The sequence below is a fragment of the Paramormyrops kingsleyae genome, chromosome 1 (genome assembly GCF_048594095.1).
Source record: "Paramormyrops kingsleyae isolate MSU_618 chromosome 1, PKINGS_0.4, whole genome shotgun sequence".
Lineage (NCBI taxonomy): Eukaryota > Metazoa > Chordata > Actinopteri > Osteoglossiformes > Mormyridae > Paramormyrops > Paramormyrops kingsleyae.
In genome coordinates this window covers 956184-978421 of record NC_132797.1, presented here as the reverse complement: position 1 = coordinate 978421, position 22238 = coordinate 956184, and the positions used below count along the sequence as shown (strand labels likewise).

The 22238-nt window shown below is 47.1% G+C and overlaps 1 protein-coding gene across 2 annotated transcripts in view; it reads right to left on the bottom strand.

The window, feature by feature from the left end:
- LOC111854600 (dedicator of cytokinesis protein 4-like) overlaps nt 1-22238 on the bottom strand; it is a 99704-nt gene that overhangs the window by 34262 nt on the left and 43204 nt on the right. For both annotated transcript variants that reach the window (XM_072711728.1, XM_072711730.1), the window contains exons 9-31: nt 21191-21272; nt 20840-20900; nt 20489-20621; nt 18725-18813; nt 16444-16569; nt 14811-14935; nt 14555-14717; nt 13326-13432; nt 9901-10057; nt 8728-8825; nt 8517-8600; nt 7909-8009; nt 6262-6343; nt 5908-6078; nt 4797-4989; nt 3452-3579; nt 2654-2788; nt 2329-2427; nt 1981-2075; nt 1266-1341; nt 601-701; nt 456-514; nt 198-346 (exon numbers count right to left, since the gene is read on the bottom strand). In XM_072711728.1, the coding sequence (XP_072567829.1) occupies nt 198-346; nt 456-514; nt 601-701; nt 1266-1341; nt 1981-2075; nt 2329-2427; nt 2654-2788; nt 3452-3579; nt 4797-4989; nt 5908-6078; nt 6262-6343; nt 7909-8009; nt 8517-8600; nt 8728-8825; nt 9901-10057; nt 13326-13432; nt 14555-14717; nt 14811-14935; nt 16444-16569; nt 18725-18813; nt 20489-20621; nt 20840-20900; nt 21191-21272 (2614 nt within the window). The remainder of the gene's footprint in view (nt 1-197; nt 347-455; nt 515-600; nt 702-1265; nt 1342-1980; nt 2076-2328; nt 2428-2653; nt 2789-3451; nt 3580-4796; nt 4990-5907; nt 6079-6261; nt 6344-7908; nt 8010-8516; nt 8601-8727; nt 8826-9900; nt 10058-13325; nt 13433-14554; nt 14718-14810; nt 14936-16443; nt 16570-18724; nt 18814-20488; nt 20622-20839; nt 20901-21190; nt 21273-22238) is intronic.

The window sequence follows — 22238 nt, the reverse complement described above, 5'->3', positions numbered from 1 at the left end:
GTCTGCCCCGGCTACTCCTGGAGACTCCAAGGTTCCTTTCCCAAGGCAGAGTCGGCTCTCAGCCATACCGCCACGTACTGGGGCTCTGGGCTCAGCTGCTAGACGTCCCAGACTGAACTGGTAGACAGCTAGAGTAGCCACAGTCTGCAAACTGCTGTGTAATTCCTCAACCTACCACTAGGAGGCAGAGACTGCACCTGTTTGAAGTTTCCACTTCTCCTTTGCTCCCAGTCCATCATGTCATGGAATATGGGGATCATGACATTGCGGAGATCTTGCTGGGGCACCAGCGTCACCTCCAGGAAGGGCCCGATCATGGCAGGGATGAAGTTCAGCTTGTGCTGCCCTGGAAAGAGCATAGATCAAAGAGCACACCTTCTAATCTCCAAGAGGCAATGTGAAAACGTATCACGACTCCTTCTCAGTCCCAAGACGGCCAGCAGCCTTTCTCCTACCCAGATTCTGCCACATGCTGAAGATCTCACAGCCCATCATCACCCTCATGTCGCCGTACCTTGTGGCAGAAGAGAAAAACAAAACATCAGATCCCTGGGTGAGCAGACGGCGGCGCCGCAGACGGCAGAGCTCACAGGCACTCACTTCTCTACGATTCTCTTCCTCTTCGTTGGGGAGAAGCTCTCAAGCTGTAGGCAGGGCTGGTTGATGAAGATCACAGAGAGGTAGAAGTAGGAATCCCAGACCTAGGAGAGTGACATTTCAGGAGGGGTGAGCCGGATGTCACCAGATGTGCTCCTGATCCCTTTAGCACCATTCTGACTGGGTCACACGACAGCAGCAGCAATCAACATGTCACAAAGCTACTATCAGAAGCCAAGTGGCCATGACCTCATCACCCAGCGACCTGTTCCAATGCGGCAGGGAAGTGTTTTTCTGACACACAGTATGATTTTAGCCCGGAGTAACAGGGATAGCCATAGGCTGACTGACTCACTGTCACCCCGCACAGGTGAACTGTGTAACTGCATGCACACATTAAACACAGGAAATGAACCAGGCCTCAGCATGTATTTACTGATATCAGGAGAATGAATTGTTTTGCAGCTACAGTTCTTTTACTAAAAGATACTCAGCAATAACAGCGTATTGTGCATAATGATGCAGTGAGCACCAGACTAGCAGGGCCATTCACTCTTGCAGGCTACATATCAGGTTTCCCAGACTTCAGGATTGGGATTGGGCTGGGACCTCTTGGAGCGGGACCAGCGGCCAACCACACCTGGCTCACATCTGCACCTGCCTCTCACCTTGTAGTCAAAACCCTCGTTCAGGAAGTTCTTTCTTAGGGCATCAGACAGGTACAGCACAGTAGTGATGATAACGCTGCAGGGAAAGCAACACAGGAAATGAAAGTCATTCATTTGCATAAATTCTATTATAAGGAGGAAAGAATTGCAAAACAGAAGCATTAACTAACACACTTCTTTTTTGTGGAGAAGTGTTTAAAGGCAGGCTTTTGTACCTTTAACAACCACACATGCACGCTGTATGCATCAGCCAGACTGCATGTGCCCATTTGTCTTGGCTTAACTGTGCATGTATTTACTGTGCGTATCATAGCCACTGAGAGTCGGTGTGTCAACGGCCAATAAAGCTGATGCCGAGTCTGACACTGTAACCACGGTAACCCATGCTCTATGACAATTACAATTGTGTGTGTGTCTTTCTGTATGTGGCTATGTCTCTGTGTGTCTTTGTGTGTGTCTGTGTCTGTGTGTGTCTGTATCTGTATGTGTCTGTGTGTGTGTCTGTATCTGTGTGTGTGTGTGTCTGTATGTGTCTGTATCTGTGTGTGTGTGTGTGTCTGTATCTGTGTGTGTCTGTATGTGTCTGTGTGTGTCTGTATCTGTATGTGTCTGTGTGTGTGTCTGTATCTGTGTGTGTGTGTGTGTGTCTGTATCTGTGTGTGTGTGTGTGTGTCTGTATCTGTGTGTGTGTGTGTAAGTGGGGGGGGGGGCTCACTTGTTGGTGACCAGTCTCATTACAGTCCAGTCCTTTGGGAACATCTCTGGTCGGATAAGAATCCGAAAGACTGTGAATATCTGCAGAAGGAAATCCTGAAAGGGAAACAGACACTGTGACCTGATCATGTAGAAGCTGTGTGCTCAGACATGGCATGCATCTGCTATCGTCTAGTCACGTCTGCCATGAGCTGTTTCTGCTTTGTACTAATGGATGCCAACTTATATGGGGTTAAGTGGCATCTTTTTAATCGGTTCTCACTGGCAGACAGTGACAGAGCTTCTCCATGAGTGGGGACAAACACCTCACAGGCAGAAATGCGAATCGAGTGACAGAATCTGCATTTACCTTCAGCGCGTCCTTGCCCGTGAATCCCTCCAGCAGCTGCTGGTAGTGTCTGTCTGTCATCTGTCGCAGCAGAGCCAGTAAGCAGGCTACGAATTCGCCCTGGGTCCACGCAAACCAGGAAACGGGACATGAACGAGCCACCGCAACTTGCATGTGACAGACATGCAGACACACACGGGGAGGGGGGCACTCGGGCATTTATAACTGAAGCTTTATGCCATGTAATGTTCTACAGGGACAATCTAAGCACTGAACACTGCAGGGACTGTGCAATGGATGCAGATTATTCTGGAAGGAGGCGGAGCTGCCTCCTGGGCATGCTCACCGTGACATCCTGGAACTGCAGTCGCATGGCCGTCCCTGCTGGCTGTGGCCGATTGGTCACCTCCAGGATGGTTGCCAGAAGCACGCCCAGGAGACTCCGCACGATAGCGCTCACCACCTCGGCCGACGACGGGTCCTGCACGTGGCAGAGGGGTGGAGAGTGAGGGGGGGAATGGGGGTCTGGCCTGAGACCACCACGGGACTCTGTCTGACGGAAGGGCTACTCGTAGCAGAGCTGACGCTTTGTTTGCAGACCACTGCCCCCATTACAGGTTCCAGGAGTCAGAGTGCTCTCTCTGCTGGGCTTCCGGTCTCCTCTGCCAGCGTTCAAGGTGAAATAGATGAGCGCAGGTCATGATTTTAGCAAGCAATACCGCGTTCGTGTTTGTGAGTCTGTATACTATGCGCTCTGAACAGATAATTCAGATAATCCTCTTCAAGAACACTAAATCTGTACTTCATCTGAGTCATCATGTGGTCATGGTTGGCACACGGTCAGGTCATGGTCATGTGACTGTATACTATACGCATTGAACAGATAATTCAACTCATGCTTTCTAAATGCACTACGTCATTGTCAGGTTGCAGTTCAGTCTTGGTCGGGTCACTGTTCAGGTGAGTTACAGTCAGGTAACAGTTGAGTCATGGTTGAGATGCAGACACGGGGCAGTCAGGTCGCAGTTAGGTCACAGTCGGGTAGCTGTCAGGTCGCTGTCGAGTCACACGCGAGTTGTGATCAGGTCATGGTCGGGCTGCAGTCAGGTCATGGTCGGGTCGCAGTGAACGTTGGCTTCCTCACCGTGTTGTCCCTCATTGTGATTGAGAGCACACTGCTCAGCACCTGGGCACACATCACCAGATCCCTCTGTTCCTGGAGGTGAACCTGGAGGTGATGCAGAACCACTGGCAGCAGGATGCACCTGGATTCTGCGGAGGCAGAAGGGGCCAGCTCATTGGGTGAACACTGGCCAATCACAGACTCCGAACGCGGTGTTTATGGACTCTAAGCATGTTATTGAATGAAAGCACGGGTTGGCCATGGGCCACATTCACACTGAGGCTGACAGAGTGTGTGGACTGTAAGGAACAGACATATTAAAGGACCAAGATAGCAGCAATCAGAGTGGCTGTAGAAATTTCATGGTTGATATTCGATAAAAAAAAAATCAACGGAAACACTAAATTTTACTTACATTTTACCCATCACACCTGTTAACTGACTTAGCCAGTATCAAACGTTCAGCATATATACTGCATCTATTTTAAAAATATAATGTAATATAATATGATTTATTAACTACTATTATTATTATTATTATTATTATTAGACGGGCAGTGGCACTCCAACACCGGATCAACACACATCCCATTCCGGAATTTTCCATAGCATTAATCCTGCTATGAATGGACCACAGATACATCATGAGGCGCTTCCTGCTCGGGGCTCAATTAGTGTGCAGTGACATAAAAAATACAATAATTAAGATTGAGCCCTGCAGTCATTAAGATTCAGCAGGATGTTAAATTAGGGGGCTGCCCAACTTGCCGATGATGGGAAACCATTCCCCCATTAACCGTTCCAGCAGCAAACACTGTTACGCACTAAGCTCTCACTCAGGGATATGATTTAAATGTTACATTTTCTGTGGTGCTCTTTGTGCTCTATATGAGACATGTCCCTGCCCCTCCCCCCCACGTGTCCCTGCTCTTCCCCCCCACGTGTCCCTGCCCCTCCCCCTCACGTGTCCCTGCCCTTCCCCCTCACGTGTCCCTGCTCCTCCCCCCCACGTGTCCCTGCCCCTCCCCCTCACATGTCCCTGCCCTTCCCTCCCACGTGTCCTTGCTCCTCCCCCTCACATGTCCCTGCTCCTCCCCCCCATATGTCCCTAACCCCTCCCCCTCACGTGTCCCTGCTCCTCCCCCCCATATGTCCCTAACCCCTCCCCCCCACGTGTCCCTGCCCTTCCCCCCCACGTGTCCCTGCCCCTCCCCCCCACGTGTCCCTAACCCCTCCCCCTCACATGTCCCTCACGTGTCCCTGCCCCTCCCCCCCACATGCCCCTCACGTGTCCCTGCCCTTCCCCCCCACATGCCCCTCCCCCCCACATGCCCCTCACGTGTCCCTAACCCTCCACCACACGCACCGTGGTTGGCGTACAGCTGGCTCTCCACCGTCTTGGCGATGCACTGTAACTTGACGGCCTCCAAGGGGCAGTCTGCCTGACTGGTAATTGGCAGACTGCCCAGCGTGTCACGCACAAAGCCGGCCACCTCGCACACGGTGAAGATCTTCAGCAGCTCGCAGTACATGGCTGGGAAGTTCTTTAGAAAAATTGCCTGTGGGACCGGACAGACACCTTTGAGTGTGGTGAGGGCTTCCGGCAAACCGGAGGACAGACCTACTACCCTTCTCAATTCCCATTCTGCTCACGTTATGTGTCCATGTTCTTAAAGGTACATGCAATTAAAGGGATGTGCATAAAAGGCAGGGCGCGGAGGCCAGAGCAGTGAAATGTCCATGAAGTGAATAGAACACAAGCACTAATTAGGCTGTGAATTTCATGAAGGATTTCTGGAAGTTTTCTGAGCTGAACGGCGTTGTGCCACGAGCATGATGAGGGACAGCAGCTGTCAAAGAGTAACCAGGACAGCAGAAAATGTAAAAGGAGGCTGTCTGTACTTTCCCGGTGCCCTAAAAGCCTCAGCAACAAGGATCGCTCTGCTTTTCGTCTGGGTATGTCTCTCATTTGGTAGAATCCCCATCTTTCAGCCCCACCCCGCACACCTACCACTGGCTTTACTGGCTAAATTGTAACTTGCCATATAGCACTGGTTAGCTGGGCCTCAGTACACAGCGTGTATATCAGGGCCTTCTGATGGGTGGTTGACTGAGGGCAACAATGACCCCTAAGATGAGTGGGGTTTTGATGGTCGTGTAGAGATATTACCGTAGGCAGCCACAGATGCAGACAGAGCCTGTGAGACAGGTGGGGGGGGTGGTTTGTGTGTGGAGGAGCAGCGCCTGGATCCCCTCACCAAATGAGTGGGTAAACAAACAGCCCCCCCCCCCCCCAGAGCTCACAGAGGTCTGCATGGTGCGAGTGTGGCCATGAAATCCAAATATCCCCCCCGGCCACATTCATGCATCTTACATTCAGGCGAGACCTTATTCCTCTGCAAACAGTGCAAAGCGGATCCTGGCTGGTTCAGAACCAGCCTCAATGCAGGCAGAATGCAAACTGAATGAGGCCCCACCTGCGTCTGGGTCACGGGGCTGGCGGCCTTGCCGTCCTGGGACAGGAAGAAGCGCAGCGACATGAAGAGCTCGCGCATGCAGCAGCGGAACTCGTCCTCGCTCTGCCCCCCGGTGGCCAGTGCGTACAGCCGCCGTGACTGGATGATGTACTTGAAGATGTACTCGGTTGCCTGGAGGAGCACAAAGGTTGAGGAGAAAAATCTCAACAAACGTAATCTAAAGCAAATATGGGAAATTTTGTGCTGATCTAGTGATCCGCAGGGATTACAAAGCATGCAGGTGACTGGAATCCTAAAGAATTGGCCTCGGTTCAGAGCAGCAGAGGAAGCTGCCCCTGCTTCAGGAGGTCTCACCTTGAGCACCTGTTGGATGTGCTGCTGGCGCTCAGCGTCAATGATGCGATCCACGTACCACTTCAGGACCTTGATTAGGTCCCTGGACAGAAGCAACAAATCCATTGGGGCAACAGTGTGTGGATGAATTACGTCATCATCATCATCGTCGTCATTATCATCATTAGATCAATATCATAACAACCACCACCACCACATCATCATCATCATCATCATCATCATCATCATCATCATCATCATCATCATCATCATCATCATTAGATCAATATCATAACAACCACCACCACCATCCACACCAGCACCATCATCATCATCATCATCATCAGATCAATATCATAACCACCACCACCACCACCATCATCATCATCATCATCATCATCATCATCATCATCATCATCATTAGATCAATATCATAACAACCACCATCATCATCATCGTCGTCATTATCATCATTAGATCAATATCATAACAACCACCACCACCATCCACACCAGCACCATCATCATCATCATCATCATCATCAGATCAATATCATAACAACCACCACCACCACATCATCATCATCATCATTATCATCATTAGATCAATATCATAACAACCACCACCACCATCCACACCAGCACCATCATCATCATCATCATCATCATCATCATCAGATCAATATCATAACAACCACCACCACCACCACCATCATCATCATCATCATCATCATCATCATCATCATCATCATCATCATTAGATCAATATCATAACAACCACCATCATCATCATGAATCAACATCGTCATCATCATAATTACATCAATATCATAACCACAACCACCATCATCATAGTCATCATCATCATCACCGTCATTATCATCATTACATCATTATCATAAGCACCACCATCATCATCATCATCATTAGATCAATATCATAACAACCACCACCACCACCATCATCCACACCAGCACCATCAGTAGATTCCATCAGTGTAGGATCTCCATCATCATCACCATATTATCATCATCATCACCATATTATCATCATCATCATCACCATCATCAGCAGCAGTAGCAGATTCCCAAAGGACAGTGTCACCATCATCATCACCATGAAACATATTCATTAATGTCGTCCATCAACATCATTGTTGTCATAGTCGCAGTAAGCATCATCAATGTTATTACTTTGGCAGCCATCATCAGCATGCCAGTCATCAGCGCCATGCTGGAAAGCGACATAGTTTGTACCATGCATCGTGCCTACACAGCCGTGCCAACCACCCCGCACACCCTGCCACACTAACTCACGCTGGCAGCTTTCCTCACCACAGCAGAATGGCAGTGAAGCCATCTTTACAAAGGTCGAGCACTATGAAGAAACCATGGTTCCTCTTTAGACGAGAGAGATTAGCGAGAAACCAGGCAGCTGCACAAATGACTGAGCTCAGAGCAAACAGGCGTCTCGGTCATTCAGAGACAATGGAGTTTTATTCATCTTCACCAGCTTTTATTCTCCTTTGACTGCTTGTCAATTAATTACTCTCACAAACTGGGGAATAAACACATTCTAGTCAGAGAAAAGACATCTACCAGTAGCAGACAATGGCTACGTTCTACGGGGGTGTGTATCATCTGAGTGACACGGGAATGCCAAAGCGTACCTGTACGACAAAGCCCCCGCAAAGTGGCTTTCGATGTAGGTGTCCATCACTGGCTTAAAATGCTGGAATTTGCTGTCCTGCAGCAAATTGATAATATGAACCTTGAAAACAAAAAAGAAGGAAATTGTTGCCAGTCAGACAAACTGAGGAGAAACCACTGGATTATGGAAATTCTGGGCTTGGTTGCTCAAAATCTAGTTATTTAGCAGATGGCTTTATCCAACGTGATGCACATTTGAGCAAACAGTCCCTAGAGCAAGTCCCTAGAGCCAATGGGGCTCAATGGCTATTCAGTGACATCACTCTACCAACAACAGGATTTGAACCAGCAACCTTCTGATAACAGGCACAGCACCCAGTGAGCCACACAACACCCCCCCCCTGAAAATATAGGCCCTATTGATTGAAGCAATGAAGCAAGATGCTTTGCAGCTGTTTCACTGACTGACCCCTATCCTGGTCCGTCTAATATGAGAACATGGCTGTAGCCTTCAAATACCTGTCACCATCGAAGCGGCTGTACAGCTGTTCCTCTTTATATTTAAACTCTCCTCCATGATACTAACAGGCATTGGTAACTTCTGAAATGAAACAGGAATAGTACTTACTAGGCAGTCAAACACCTTCAACCCAAATCTCTGAGGATTTTCATCTAAAATGCCAAAGAGAGAATCCAACGTATCTTGTAAAAACTGTGGAGGTCAAAATAAGACAGAGTTAAACCGCAGACAGAAGCAGAGATTCTATTAACAAGGTCATGTGAGGAGCTGCAGGGAAAGAGCTCCAGCGCCGCCAGGAGTCTGTGTTCGGTGGTGGTACCTTGACGATCTCAGACCCATCGATCTCCATCAGCTTGGACAGGCTGTCTCCCACCCTGTCAGGGTGGGTCCTCCACTTGAGAAGATCTAGCATGTCCCCTGCAGTGAGTACCAGATGTTGTGGATGCTCTTACCGGCAGCCAGCTTCAGAAACAGACTGGCCATCAAAGTTACAATTTTATTTTTCCCTTTCTTTTATTTTTGTAATGAGCCACAAAGCAGCTGCATGTTTAGTTCTGTGACGTATCACTATCAGCTGGACCTTTTTGATAAGAAGAAATATCTGCTGTTTTTCTCCCAGCATGTAAATGCCAACCCGGCTTAGATGTCTCCTTTTATGTTTCATTCTAAAAAATATACAGAGGAGACTAGGGATATTTTTTTCCATTTCCAATTTTTCAAAATACAGAAAAAATGACTCAATGGAAAAAAAACATGTTTTCATTTCAAAGTAAAGTTGTACTCTTTTGCTAAACATCCATGGTGTTTGGGGGAATATAAGTTATGCAGGGAGATTACAGTCCCCCTTCAAACAACTGACCCCAATTCAGCAATTGTCCCCAGTCTCCCCTATTATCTATAATCACATGATTGCTGCATCTTCTCCTGAGAGATTCAAGTGTTCAAGCCATCTTCAGAAAGGGAGTTCAGTGTGTGACAGAGGTGTGAGGGACCACAGTTAGTCCGTGATCCGTACAGACGGGGCAGGCTAAAAGCAGGGAGGTGTGGGTGTAAGGGACCCGTTTAACACGGCTGTGACAGTGACAGTCATGCCTACTGCAGGAGCAGCAGAATTTCAGCAGCTTCACACGTATGGGAGCATACTGGCCTTGCAGAAAAAGATACGGATGACAGAAGAAGGGTGGTAGACAAAAGCGTTATGGTATATAGGGACAGGGCCATGAGAGAAGCCGTATAAAAAAGCCATTACGTTATATTTGCCCCTCACATATGCTGATCCGAAAGTGTGAGTTTTGTCATGCGCTGCATCTAGTGTGTGATATTACAGAAGCCAACTGCAGTGCCTATTCATTCTCCTACAATTAGTAACTTTATTAATTATTTCTTAATTTAAAAAGTAATTTGGTCCATGTTACCACGTCTTACTTTCGTGACATATTTGCATGTGCTGCTCAGCGTCCCACCCAAGTGACCGGGACAGAGCGTCACCTACCGTTCTGGGTGAGCTTGGTGGAGCAGAGGTACGAGGTGATGCAGAAGGACTCCTTGCTGCTTTTTGCAGTCTGGCTGTTCCCTGGGAGACTGCTTCCCTTGGAGAAGAGCAGCTTGAGGTATCGAGAGCAGTCGTGCAGGTTGGTGTTCTCCTCACACTGCAGAGAGAAGAGTCAACACACACCGTCACTCACACATGCTGCTCCAAGCTGCCGTGCTTTACAGGGATTCAGTTATTGCATCCCATTAGTAAAGTTTAATTAGTAAAGCATTTCATTAGTAAAGTCAAATACTGTACTATAACTACTACATTATCAATGAGAATTTCTGTTATATTCATATAATCACAAAAGTTCTTAGTGACTCTGAGTCTTTTGTTATGTATTGAATGAACTGCCCCATTTTTGCTGAGAAATTAGGTCATGCAAATATGAGCTTAGTAATTTCTTTTCTGCTCCATCACCACAGAAATGATGAACCTTTCCTGCTCCTGGGAAACGTTTTCCAGAGACATTTCCGGAGAATTACAGCACTCTGACATGGATGGATAAGAAATGACGGCACACAAATGACTGCTGAGATGATTCTTTTGTACAAAGGTGTGGAGAAACGTCCAATAATGTGCTCGCGATGACGTGGTCTGTGGTCACCATCAGCCCCGGCCAAAGAGCCGACACTGTCCAGGCCAGGGATTTAAGAAAATACAGTGGAAAAAACATACCACACATTCTTTTAGGACGACTACACACCAGATAAATGACTTTATAAAAATTTCTGAAAAATAAGAGAGCAGGCAAAAATAACAGATTTTTACTTAGAGACACAGAGTAATAGAAAAATAATTTACTCAAATCCTACAAATAAAGAGTCAAAAAATGCTAATGGAAAAACTAAACAGGAATCATCTGGCTGAGAGCAGCAGCAGAAATCATCATCTGTGAGAAGAGAACAATATAACTAAGGCAGGGATTCACTATTTTGACACAACTGCCACAATTAGGGTCACAAAACAGGAATGCACACATGCAGAGTGACCAGAAGTACATGTACAGGAAGCCAGGGAATTCCAGGAAGATTGTGACATGCAGATACAGAAAACTTAGGAGTCTGAGGAAGTGCAGACACAGCAAGACCAGGAAGTGTAGATAGATTAAGCCCCACAACTGGACAAACAGGAAGTCCAGGAAAAATGGGAAGTGCAGAAGCCCGGAACTGGACATACAGGAAGTCCAGGAAATATGGGAAGTGCAGAAGCCCCACAACTGGACATACAGGAAGTCCAGGAAACATGGGTAGTGCAGAAGCTCGGAACTGGACATACAGGAAGTCCAGGAAATATGGGAAGTGCAGAAGCCCCACAACTGGACATACAGGAAGTCCAGGAAACATGGGAAGTGCAGAAGCTCGGAACTGGACATACAGGAAGTCTAGGAAATATGGGAAGTGCAGAAGCCCGGAACTGGACATACAGGAAGTCCAGGAAATATGGGAAGTGCAGAAGCCCGGAACTGGACATACAGGAAGTGCAGGAAATATGGGAAGTGCAGAAGCCCGGAACTGCACATACAGGAAGTCCAGGAAATATGGGAAGTGCAGAAGCCCGGAACTGGACATACAGGAAGTCCAGGAAATATGGGAAGTGCAGAAGCCCGGAACTGGACATTCAGGAAGTCCAGGAAATATGGGAAGTGCAGAAGCCCAGAACTGGACATACAGGAAGTCCAGGAAATATGGGAAGTTCAAATTCAGGTATCCACTGTTTTAAGAACATTCACTTTACGCCACTTCGCTTTTATAACAAACCTACATTAGCACCTGATTTCGCTAAGTAAAATAAATGCGAAGACAATTTCTGCTTTAAGCAAAAAAAAGGAGAAAAGCGAAGATATCATTTAGCATTTGTTTATCAGCGATATACAGTAGATATACAGTCATGTGCCATGACATGTATGACAGCTGTCCCAGATGATTGTGGCAAGGTTGAAGAAATCCTATCATCTAGCAATGCCATAGCCATCGTAGCGTCATAGTGAAAAGCATTACTCACATGTTTGTGGTGATGCTGGTGTAAGCAGACCTACTGCACTGCCAGTCATAAAAACTATAGCACATACAGTTATGTACGGTACTTAATACCCAATAATGATAATAATTAACTATGTTACTGGTTTATGTATTTAGTATAGTGCATTTTTTTTCGTTTAATTTAAGCTATACCATATAGGTCACAGGTGTAACAGGCTATGCTGTCTAGGTGTGGCTAAGAACAATCTCGTTCTCACAATGATGAAGTTGCCAAACATTTCTCACATTTCTCAAATGTATCCCCGTCGTTACGCGACGCATGACTGTATTGATTCTGGTAAGTGAAACGACACTTGTGCATTATTCCTGCTTTATAAAGCCTGTGCATTTATCATATCATTCCTGCTTTTACTACGTTTGTGTTGTGATTTAATAGGTTATTTTTGTGGTCTAGGAACACGGAAAAATTTCCCATATAAATTACTGGTAATTGCCTCAGCATTATGCCATTTTGGCTTAAGAGAGGTTTCATACAGGAACACTCCACTTTCAGATAGAGGAAACCAGTGCAGGAAATCTAGGAAGTGTACATATAAAAAGTCCAAGAAACATGGGAAGTGAATGCACAGGAAGTCCAAGAAATATACATAAAGAAAGGCCAGGACACATGGGAAGTGTACATATAGAATGTCTAGGAAACATGGGAAGTGCATGTATAGGAAGCCCAGGAAGAATACATATAGAAAGACCAGGAAACATGGGAAGTGTACAAACAGGAAGTCCAGGGAGTATACATAGAGAAAGCCCAGGAAACATGGGAAGTGTACATATAGTAAGTTCAGAAAACATGGGATGTGTACAAACAGGAAGTCCAGGGAGAATACATAGAGAAAGCCCAGGAAACATGAGAAGTGTACATATAGAAAGACCAGGAAACATGGGAAGTGTACAAACAGGAAGTCCAGGGAGTATACATAGAGAAAGCCCAGGAAACATGAGAAGTGTACATATAGAAAGCCCAGGAAACATGGGAAGTGTACAAACAGGAAGTCCAGGGAGTATACATAGAGAAAGCCCAGGAAACATGAGAAGTGTACATATAGAAAGACCAGGAAACATGGGAAGTGTACAAACAGGAAGTCCAGGGAGTATACCTAGAGAAAGCCCAGGAAACATGAGAAGTGTACATATAGAAAGACCAGGAAACATGGGAAGTGTACATATGGAAAGACCCAGGAAACATGGGACGTGTACAAACAGGAAGTCCAGGGAGTATACATACAGAAAGCCCAGGAAACATGGGAAGTGCACAGACAGAAATCTAGCAATTGTGTTAGCCCGTACACTCTACATGCTGTGTGACACCAGTGTAGCGGTGTGAGGGTGTTCAGGTCACCGTACCTTGTGAACAATGAGGTCATGGGTGCCATCGGGTAATGTCCGTCCATCTTCCTGCATCAAGGGGATGAAGGAGAAGCCAAAGAGCTTCTTCTCTCCCTTCTCTTTTGCTAGGAACAAGATGCCACATCCTCTCAGAAATGACATCCAGCATCTCAGAATGGCTCATATAACGTAATAAACGGTAACGTCGTTACGTATCATCTCATAACTCATGCTGAACGGAATGCTGTCTGGCTGTAGCCCGCGGTTAAACGTGATTGATTGTGATGACAGAGTGCTGTTCAACAGTCAAACCAATCAATAGTCATCCTCTCGATGCATTCTCTTTTAATAGGGTCACATGGACCATAAGTCCAGCTCATTGGGACTAGTATGTTATGTGTATATATAAATATCCACCAATCTATATTCTAAATCCATCCAGCCAGTGCAGAACTGCAGTATATTTTTGTGGGAGTCACCTATTTTTGGAACAAATGGACATGAAATTGGTTTCATACTACGGACTAAATGTGACTCCATTATGCCTTAGAGTACACAGCCCAGATTTACATCAATGGCCACCAATGACAGCCCAGGGTCCTGCTCTAATCAGAAGCAGAACCACCGCAGCCCTGTTCCGATCAGGGGCAGAACCACCGCAGCCCTGTTCCGATCAGGGGCAGAACCACTGCAGCCCTGCTCCGATCAGGGGCAGAACCATCGCAGCCCTGCTCCGATAAGGGTTCTGCTCTGGACTAGGATAGCACTATTGGATTTGTCTCCACTGTCTGTGGCACTTAGCAGGCAGCAGGCAGCAGGGCTCAGACAATGCGAACACTAATAAGCGCAGAGATACAGGCCACCAGACAAAGCCTCCAGCTCCTGTCAGGGAATAACTCATTTTCTTGCTGCTTCTGTCCATGTCTGCCCTGGACCAGGGCCTCATCCCAGGAGATGCCACTAAACTCTCACCTTTTCCCTGGCAAAAGGACACAACCTGGCCTCTGTGACCTTACGGGTCTCACCAACAAAATCACATTTGGCCTTAATAATTAAATATACCTCGGTATCTCGCATCTTGGGAGCCAGTGCCGGAGAAATCCCAATTGCCCCCCCAGCGACAGCAGTATTATAGTTTTTGTCACTATTAATAAAATATGAATGAGAAACTAAACAGGCGCATTCAGAGGTGCAGCATTCCCTGTGGGGATTTCGGCAGGGGGGGGGGGGAGGGGACTTGGACTTACTGGAGCAGTGGCGAAACTCGAAGCGCACATGTGACCCTCGGAATGTGTCCACAGGAAGGGGCAGCTTGACCTGCTCTGCCCACCGGGGGCTGTTGTTGTGATAGAGCACGATTGACTGGAAGGAGTCAGCCCCCGGCTCTCCGGAACCTTCCCATAATGAGCCCTGGGGGTGTGGCGAGAGATGGGGGGGCGGAGTCAGGGGCCACTACGTGCACGTCGAGCAAAAGTATGGGTGCGCATGACGCCGAGAGTCGACCTTGATGATCTGTCCGTCCGAGTCCAGCACATAAATGGTGACCTCCACATTCCTGGCCACGCTCTTCCCGCCCTTCTCAAACTCGCCCTTTTCCAGGGTGATATACAGATCATTCCTCATTTCACCTGGGGGGGGACAGCAGAAGAAGGGGCGAGGATGCAGGAGCACATTAACACCGGGAAACGAGGGTGGAGGGATCAAGGAGCAGAGGGCAATTGGCCATGGCAGTGCAGTACAGCCATTTATATTCTGTACAAACACACACATGCGCGCACACACACACACACACACACACAAACATGCAGATGCAGACACACACACAGACAGGCACACACACGCACAGACACACAGCTCTCTATATTCATTAACATGCTTGACAAGCATAAGAAAAAAAGGTTATTTTTGTTGTTATCTGAATGTTACGATTATTCAAATAAATTGGGTAATTTAAAAAGGCACACGCACACATACAAACACACACACACACCCACACATACAAACACACACACACACGCACACATACAAACACACACACACACATACAAACACACACACCCACACATACAAACACACACACACACACACGCACACATACATACAAACACACACACGCACACATACATACAAACACACACACCCACACAAACACACACAAACACACACCCACACACATACAAACACACACACCCACACACACACAAACACACACACCCACACACATACAAACACATACATACAAACACACACACCCACACAAACACACACAAACACACACCCACACACATACAAACACACACATACAAACACACTCACACCCACATACAAACACACACACCTACGCACACACACACATACAAACACACACACCCATGCACACACACACATACAAACACACACACCTACGCACACACACACCTACGCACACACATACATACAAACACACACACCTACGCACACACACACATACAAACACACACACCTACGCACACACACACATACAAACACACACACACCCACACACACATACAAACACACACACCCACGCACACACACACATACAAACACGCTGCAAAGTCGGCCCCATGGATCGCCGAGTCACAGAACGTGGCCAGAAGGGGCTCAGCAGCCGCTCGAGTTTATTATGGGCTGCCATTTCCGGCATGATGCCGATTGATGTGCTGAGACTGAGATGGAGAAGCTGGAGGTTCGAGTGCCTGCAGGACTCTGGCTGAACATATTCCAGCAAGGGTAGAAACGGCAGAGCAGCCGGTGGCCGTGCTCAGCCACACACGCACCAGCGCCGGTGAAATGGCACAATTTCCTGGTCAAACACATTTCAGTATTAAAGGCAGTGGAAGAATGGCACCCTTAGCAAAGCTCCCGCGGAAGAGAACGGCGACAGGAAAGGCAATTAAGAGTCACTTGAGAAGCGCCGTTGTTGGTCGCGCTGGATCGGAAGGAAGAACAGCTGTGTGGCGGTGGGGGGCTCCCCCCCCCCCCACAAGAGCGTCTCAGAGCCGGCGAGGCAGAGAGCTGCAGGGCCACCTGGACTGGAGGGGGGGGTGGATGTAATCCCACCCCAGGGGTCACGCCAGAGGTTACCGAGTGGAGTGGGGGGGGCAGGCTGGCCCACCTGGCATGATGACGTCAGAGAAGCCCAGCTTCCTGGTGATGGTGATGCCGCAGGTGAAGAGGGCCATATACTCCCTGCGGATGTGCTCCATGTCGCCATGGAGAAGCTGCAGGGACACAGAGAGGCCTGGAGAAAGAGGGGAGAGAAGAAGGAGGAGAGAGAGAAGGAGGAGGAGAGAGAGAAGGAGGAGAGAGCCTGTCAGAGGCCTCAGTCTGCGGGGGGGAGGGGTGTGCATGTGTGTCTGTGTTTGTATGGGTCTGTGTGTGTGTGTGTGACTGTTTGTGTGTGTGTGTGTGTGTGTGTGTGTGTTTGTGTGTGTGTGTGTGTAAAAAATTATGTCAAAGTGCTGGAATAAGTATTTAAGTGTGAATGAATATATAATGAACAGAAGTAAGTGTGACAGCACAGAGCAATGAAGCCAGCAGTCATTTTATTAATAAAAGCAAGCAGAAGAGCATCATGGTCACTTCGCTGCTTTTGTAGTAACTAAGCAAACAGACCATCAGTATTTTCTCAGCAATAATTTCTGTAAGAGATCTGTCTCACAAGATTACTCCTGCTGACGGGTTTCAATTCATAGCACAGTGTTTGCAGCCACCCCCCCCCCACCCCCCAGGAAACTGGTTCCTATAAGTTTAAAAAAAAAAAGGGTATTCATCACGTTGTGGGGACATTTGGTCACACACACAGACACATTTGGTCCCCACAAGGTAAGGTATACCCGCTCACACACACTATCAGAGACTCAGACACTCACACACACACACACACACACACACACACGTGCTGCTCCTTGGAGCCAGTCTGGCGCGGTGATTCAGCGTGTTTACAAGCCAAAGCTGGACGTCTTGCCATTTCTCCAGCTTTCATCACCATCGAAGGGCCAAAGCTATTCTCTCTTCTCCAGACCAGAATGCACCTGTGCTGTTAAGTTTGCCCAGGTCACCTCCCCAGGGAAGGCGAGGGGGGCAGCCGGATTCCCAGCCCCTGCCAGCATGTACCATAAAGCCTGCTGGATATGAGGCTGAATTGCAAGCTGACACCAGGGGCTTCAGTGTCTCCCAAGTCGGCATGAGGTCATGCCCCCCCTCATCTTCGCCGTCATTGCAACTATTAATGTGTCCCTGCAGCCCAGAGGTCTCTGTCTGTGGGTTATGAATACACGGCTCCTTATTTAAAGTCAGCCAAGTGTGGCACAGAATTGCAAATCCTCCCTGACTTCCTGGAGCACCCTGAACTAGAGCGGGGAGCCCAAAAAAAAGAACTGAAATGAATTTGATAAATGTATTGATATGCAAACAAGGTCATGAAATTTTCAGTCTGCTAGAACAAATTGCATTTATCAGAGATAATGTGTCTTAATTTATAAGGTTTATAACCATGCTGCTCATCCTGGTACCGTGATCTGAAAGATCCACGCATGTTCTCTCATGTTCTGAGACCCCATGTGTTTAACAAGTGACGATGTGACGCGGGATGGTGGTATGAAGTGTCAGTTGGCGTGCATTTCAATTCTGGGAATGTGTGACACCAAAATGTCTGCAATTCTGAACGTGCCATCTATGCGATATGAGGTCTGCAATTCTGAACGTGCCATCTATGCGATATGAGGTCTGCAATTCTGAACGTGCCATCTATGCGATATGAGGTCTGCAATTCTGAACGTGCCATCTATGCGATATGAGGTCTGCAATTCTGAACGTGCCATCTATGCGATATGAGGTCTGCAATTCTGAACGTGCCATCTATACGATATGAGGTCTGCAATTCTGAACGTGCCATCTATGCGATATGAGGTCTGCAATTCTGAACGTGCCATCTATGCGATATGAGGTCTGCAATTATGAACGTGCCATCTATGCGATATGAGGTGACAGGCTGAAATATTATTAGAAACTGCGGCCGACGTGATTCTGCGGGGAGGCTGTTTCTAAGTGAGGTGCTGAGATCTTACCATCAGGCTGAGGGCTCTCAGAGACCTCTAGCTGGGACAGGGGTATTCCTGCTGCAAGGCCTCCACCGCAGCCTCTGCCCTGCACAAAGGCGAGCGGCTCCTTCACACACCCACAGAGCTCACGGCTTCTTCACGCATCACATGCACACCTCACATGCACTCGTTCACACCTCACATGCACTCGTTCACACATGTACTGTGAATGTGTTTCACACCATCAATCAGCTTAACTGCTGCAGACCCGAGACGCCCAAACCCAGGCAGCTTCTCTACGCTCATGACTTCGGGATCTCCAGTTACTCCGAGAGGAACGCGGGATCCCCTTACCTGTGCTGGAGCCCAGCAGGCTATACCTGGAACTCGTTTTGCGGATGATGTTGTCGTGTATCTGGTACCACTCGCTCTCTGTGTTGCAGCTGTGTTAAAAAAAAGGTAAAATTAATAATAATAATAATAATAATAATAATAATTACGGTTTTCTTTATAATAATATATAATACATAAGGATACTTTAACTTTCAAGGCCCTTAACCCCCAGCTCCCTGGGCATTGCGCTTCGCAGCTAGCTGACTCTCAACCAACGGAGAGCAAGTTGGGGGAGGAGTAAAGAGAATTTCCCCACGAAAATTAATAAAAATATCAATTATTATTATTGTTATTGTAATTTTTTTTTTAATTGGTTTGGCGCAGTTTTCACAAACAATTGGTACATTTTCAAAACTCTTAGTACTTATATCACAACAGGTCATCAAAAGTGCACTTTTTTCAAACATTTCAGCATATTTTCAATTGTGTTAGTACAATACACATAATCACTAAATATCCTTTTCACTACACAAAATAAGTGTTTCATCTAAATAAATGTTTCGTTCACAGTAACTGCCTTTCATAATGTTATCACTATCAAATTTTTGATTTGCATCTCGTATTATTCAGTTTAATACATTTGTCTGTCATTTAATTCAACTGATCTTAATGTTTAATCAATGAATCATTCATTATGTCCATGGATTTTCAAAATGAGCTTGAGCAGGCCTGTCAGGGAGAAGACATCATCTATGTTGTTGTGTGGGACATTGTCAGCTTCCACCATGCACAGCTGATTCGGGGATGGTTTCAAACACATCCTCGCTTCACGACCCTCTATCTTCCACCATATTCCCCTTTCCTCAACCCCCTTCTCTACATGGAGGTGGAAGGTGTTTGATCGCCATCCCCATGAGCATGTCTCCCTTCTTCAAGCCATGGGTGAAGCTTGTGGTGATATAACTGCTGAGCAATGTCAAGCCTGGATTCGTCATGCCAGGAGATTTTTCCCACGGTGCCTGAACAACGAAGACATCCACTGTGATGTTGATGAAAATTTATGGCCAAATGTTAATGACCGGCTTGATTAATTGTGTGAAAGTGATTTTCATAAAAATATATTTTGCTTATGTAAATGACTTGTTTACTGTTTTGTTTGGGTTAGGGGTCTGACAGAAATTTCGCAAAACCGTTTAAATAACTCTGCGAGTTTTTGTCATATACACATTTTAAAAATACCCGCAGAAACCTTGGACGGTCTACTTTTCAAATATATATAGGTAGACACTAAATATATTTTTACAGCTTCGTGATACGAATAGAAAGGACAAGAGTGACTGACTTAAGCGTCTGCGTCTCGAAGCAGCTCTGATCGCCCACCCACTGGCAAATCGCGCTATTCGCATGATAATAACATGATAATCCGACAGTTAGTATTGGGTGAAGAAATATGTGAATACGCCCATTGTGACCGAAATAAACAAGAGCACATGTCTGGGTAGTGTTTACACTGATCGGCTACAATATAGCACACGGATCCGTCTCTGCCGCTGAAGCTTTGCGCCAGTGTTGCCACTTTCAGCAGCGAAGCTCATACCTGCGTTCATAGCTCAGTGGGCTAAGCCTGTGTGCCTGCAAATCTCTTAGTACAAAACTTGTAAAAAAAAAATAATAATAATAACTAAACCATTAAAGGAAGCATGTCGATTCTCTTTGTGCTCAAACCTGTAACACTTTGGTTGTTCCTGGCTAATGCTCCCCCGCCCCCCGGCGCTGGGGACTCACGTGTAGACTTTGAGGTTGTGATCGTCCCTGGAGTCAGCCGTGAGGAGGTCTGCGATGCAGATGACAGCACAGCCAAAGGGTCTCCGGTACTGTACACTGGAGACATTCTTCTTCTCTCCCGCTCCCATGCGCCCTGGAGGAGGAGGAGGAGGAGGAGAGGGAGGGAGAGAGGTGGAGGAGGATGAAGAGGAGGAAGAGAAATGGCCAGCCCTTTACACACACATCCCACACACACTATAACACCTGCAGTGACTTCACTGGCTGATTCATCTGCTCAAGCCGCATCCATTCAGATGCTGCTTCCAGCAGTATAATGACTCCAGTTCAGGGTCGCGGGTTAGAAGGTCTTACCTATTCTTATAATGTGAGCCACGATATATACGTCTTTCCGCAGATCACCGCTGCCCAAATCCTGGTGAAAAACAAGAAACTTTTACTTCACATTAACAATTATTGACAATTTTTCTCCTTTATACCACTACACAGACACCAGGTGAAGACCAGGCATTATTCTGCTTATTCAGGTGTTTTTCTAGGGTTATTCCAAGTGTAACTGGAAGCTGGCACAGGAAAGGGAAAATCTCAGGATCAGCACACACAGCCGTCACAGGCTAAGCTAATGGAGAATCTCTGTGTCCACAGACAAAGAGAGGGACACAAAAGGCTGGAATATCCGGCATGCAAGCACAGGCGGACACTTACCGTGAAAAGGGTACACTGGCGCTCTGCTCTTTCTGGCGATTTCGGCACCCCATGTTTATTCAGCCTAACAAAGAACCTTTCACTGGAAAACAGGGAGGAAGAGATACGGCAGTTACACAGTGAAGATCCAGCCAGGCCAACACTTATTAGGATCCAGCCAGGCCGATGCGGATGAGAATCCAGCCAGGCCGTCATGGATGAGGAGCCAGCCTGTGGATCGCATTCAGGGGCCCTTATCAGTGCCTCCGTTCAGCCACTGCCGAGCTTTATTGTCCATTAATTAACTAGTGGGGACCAGGAAGGGCAGCCCTAGTGATTATCAGGAGACCCTAGAGGACGCTTGCTGAGGCTGAATAATTTAACGCAAATGGTGAAAAAACAACGGAATACAATGCACCCGACAGTGGGAAAAAATTACATTTTAATGTCCTCAAACGATGAAATATTCATGGGAGGCTCTGCATTCGTTATCTCAGATTCCTGAGGGTTCGTTTTCAACACAGATGTAAAGATGCAGTGAACACAATTTGGAAAAATGGGGAGGGGGGACAAGAAATTGGGAGATGTGATGTAGTTGCGCATGTAGTTATGGAAACAGAGGAGAGGCGATGGGACCCCGAGGGGTGAAGATGGAAGTGAGTGAGTGGCGCTTTGTTGATGCTCTAAATGTAGCAGGAAGGTTATCCAAGCAACGGGGACAAAGCCAAAAAAAGGGGAAAATAGAGCAATGCAGAAAAGTCGGCATTTTTGATTCTGTTTTTCACAGATGCTCTCCCTAGAGGAACCATGCAACTATATATGTAAATAACAAACTCGCTTTCACACAAGCATTTTGCCCATCATGACAGATCTGCAGTGGAAACTGTCAGCGACCTCAGGCTCCATGGTCTCCAGATCTCAGAGGTAACCAGGCAGACTGAGAACCCTGGACTGATCCCCACACAAGCTAGTCAGCTAAGAAAGCAGGGAGAACAAGGCCGGCCACATTCGCACTATATTGCTCAAAGTCGTCCTCCCCAAGGAGAGCAAGCCCAGCCGCATTCGCACT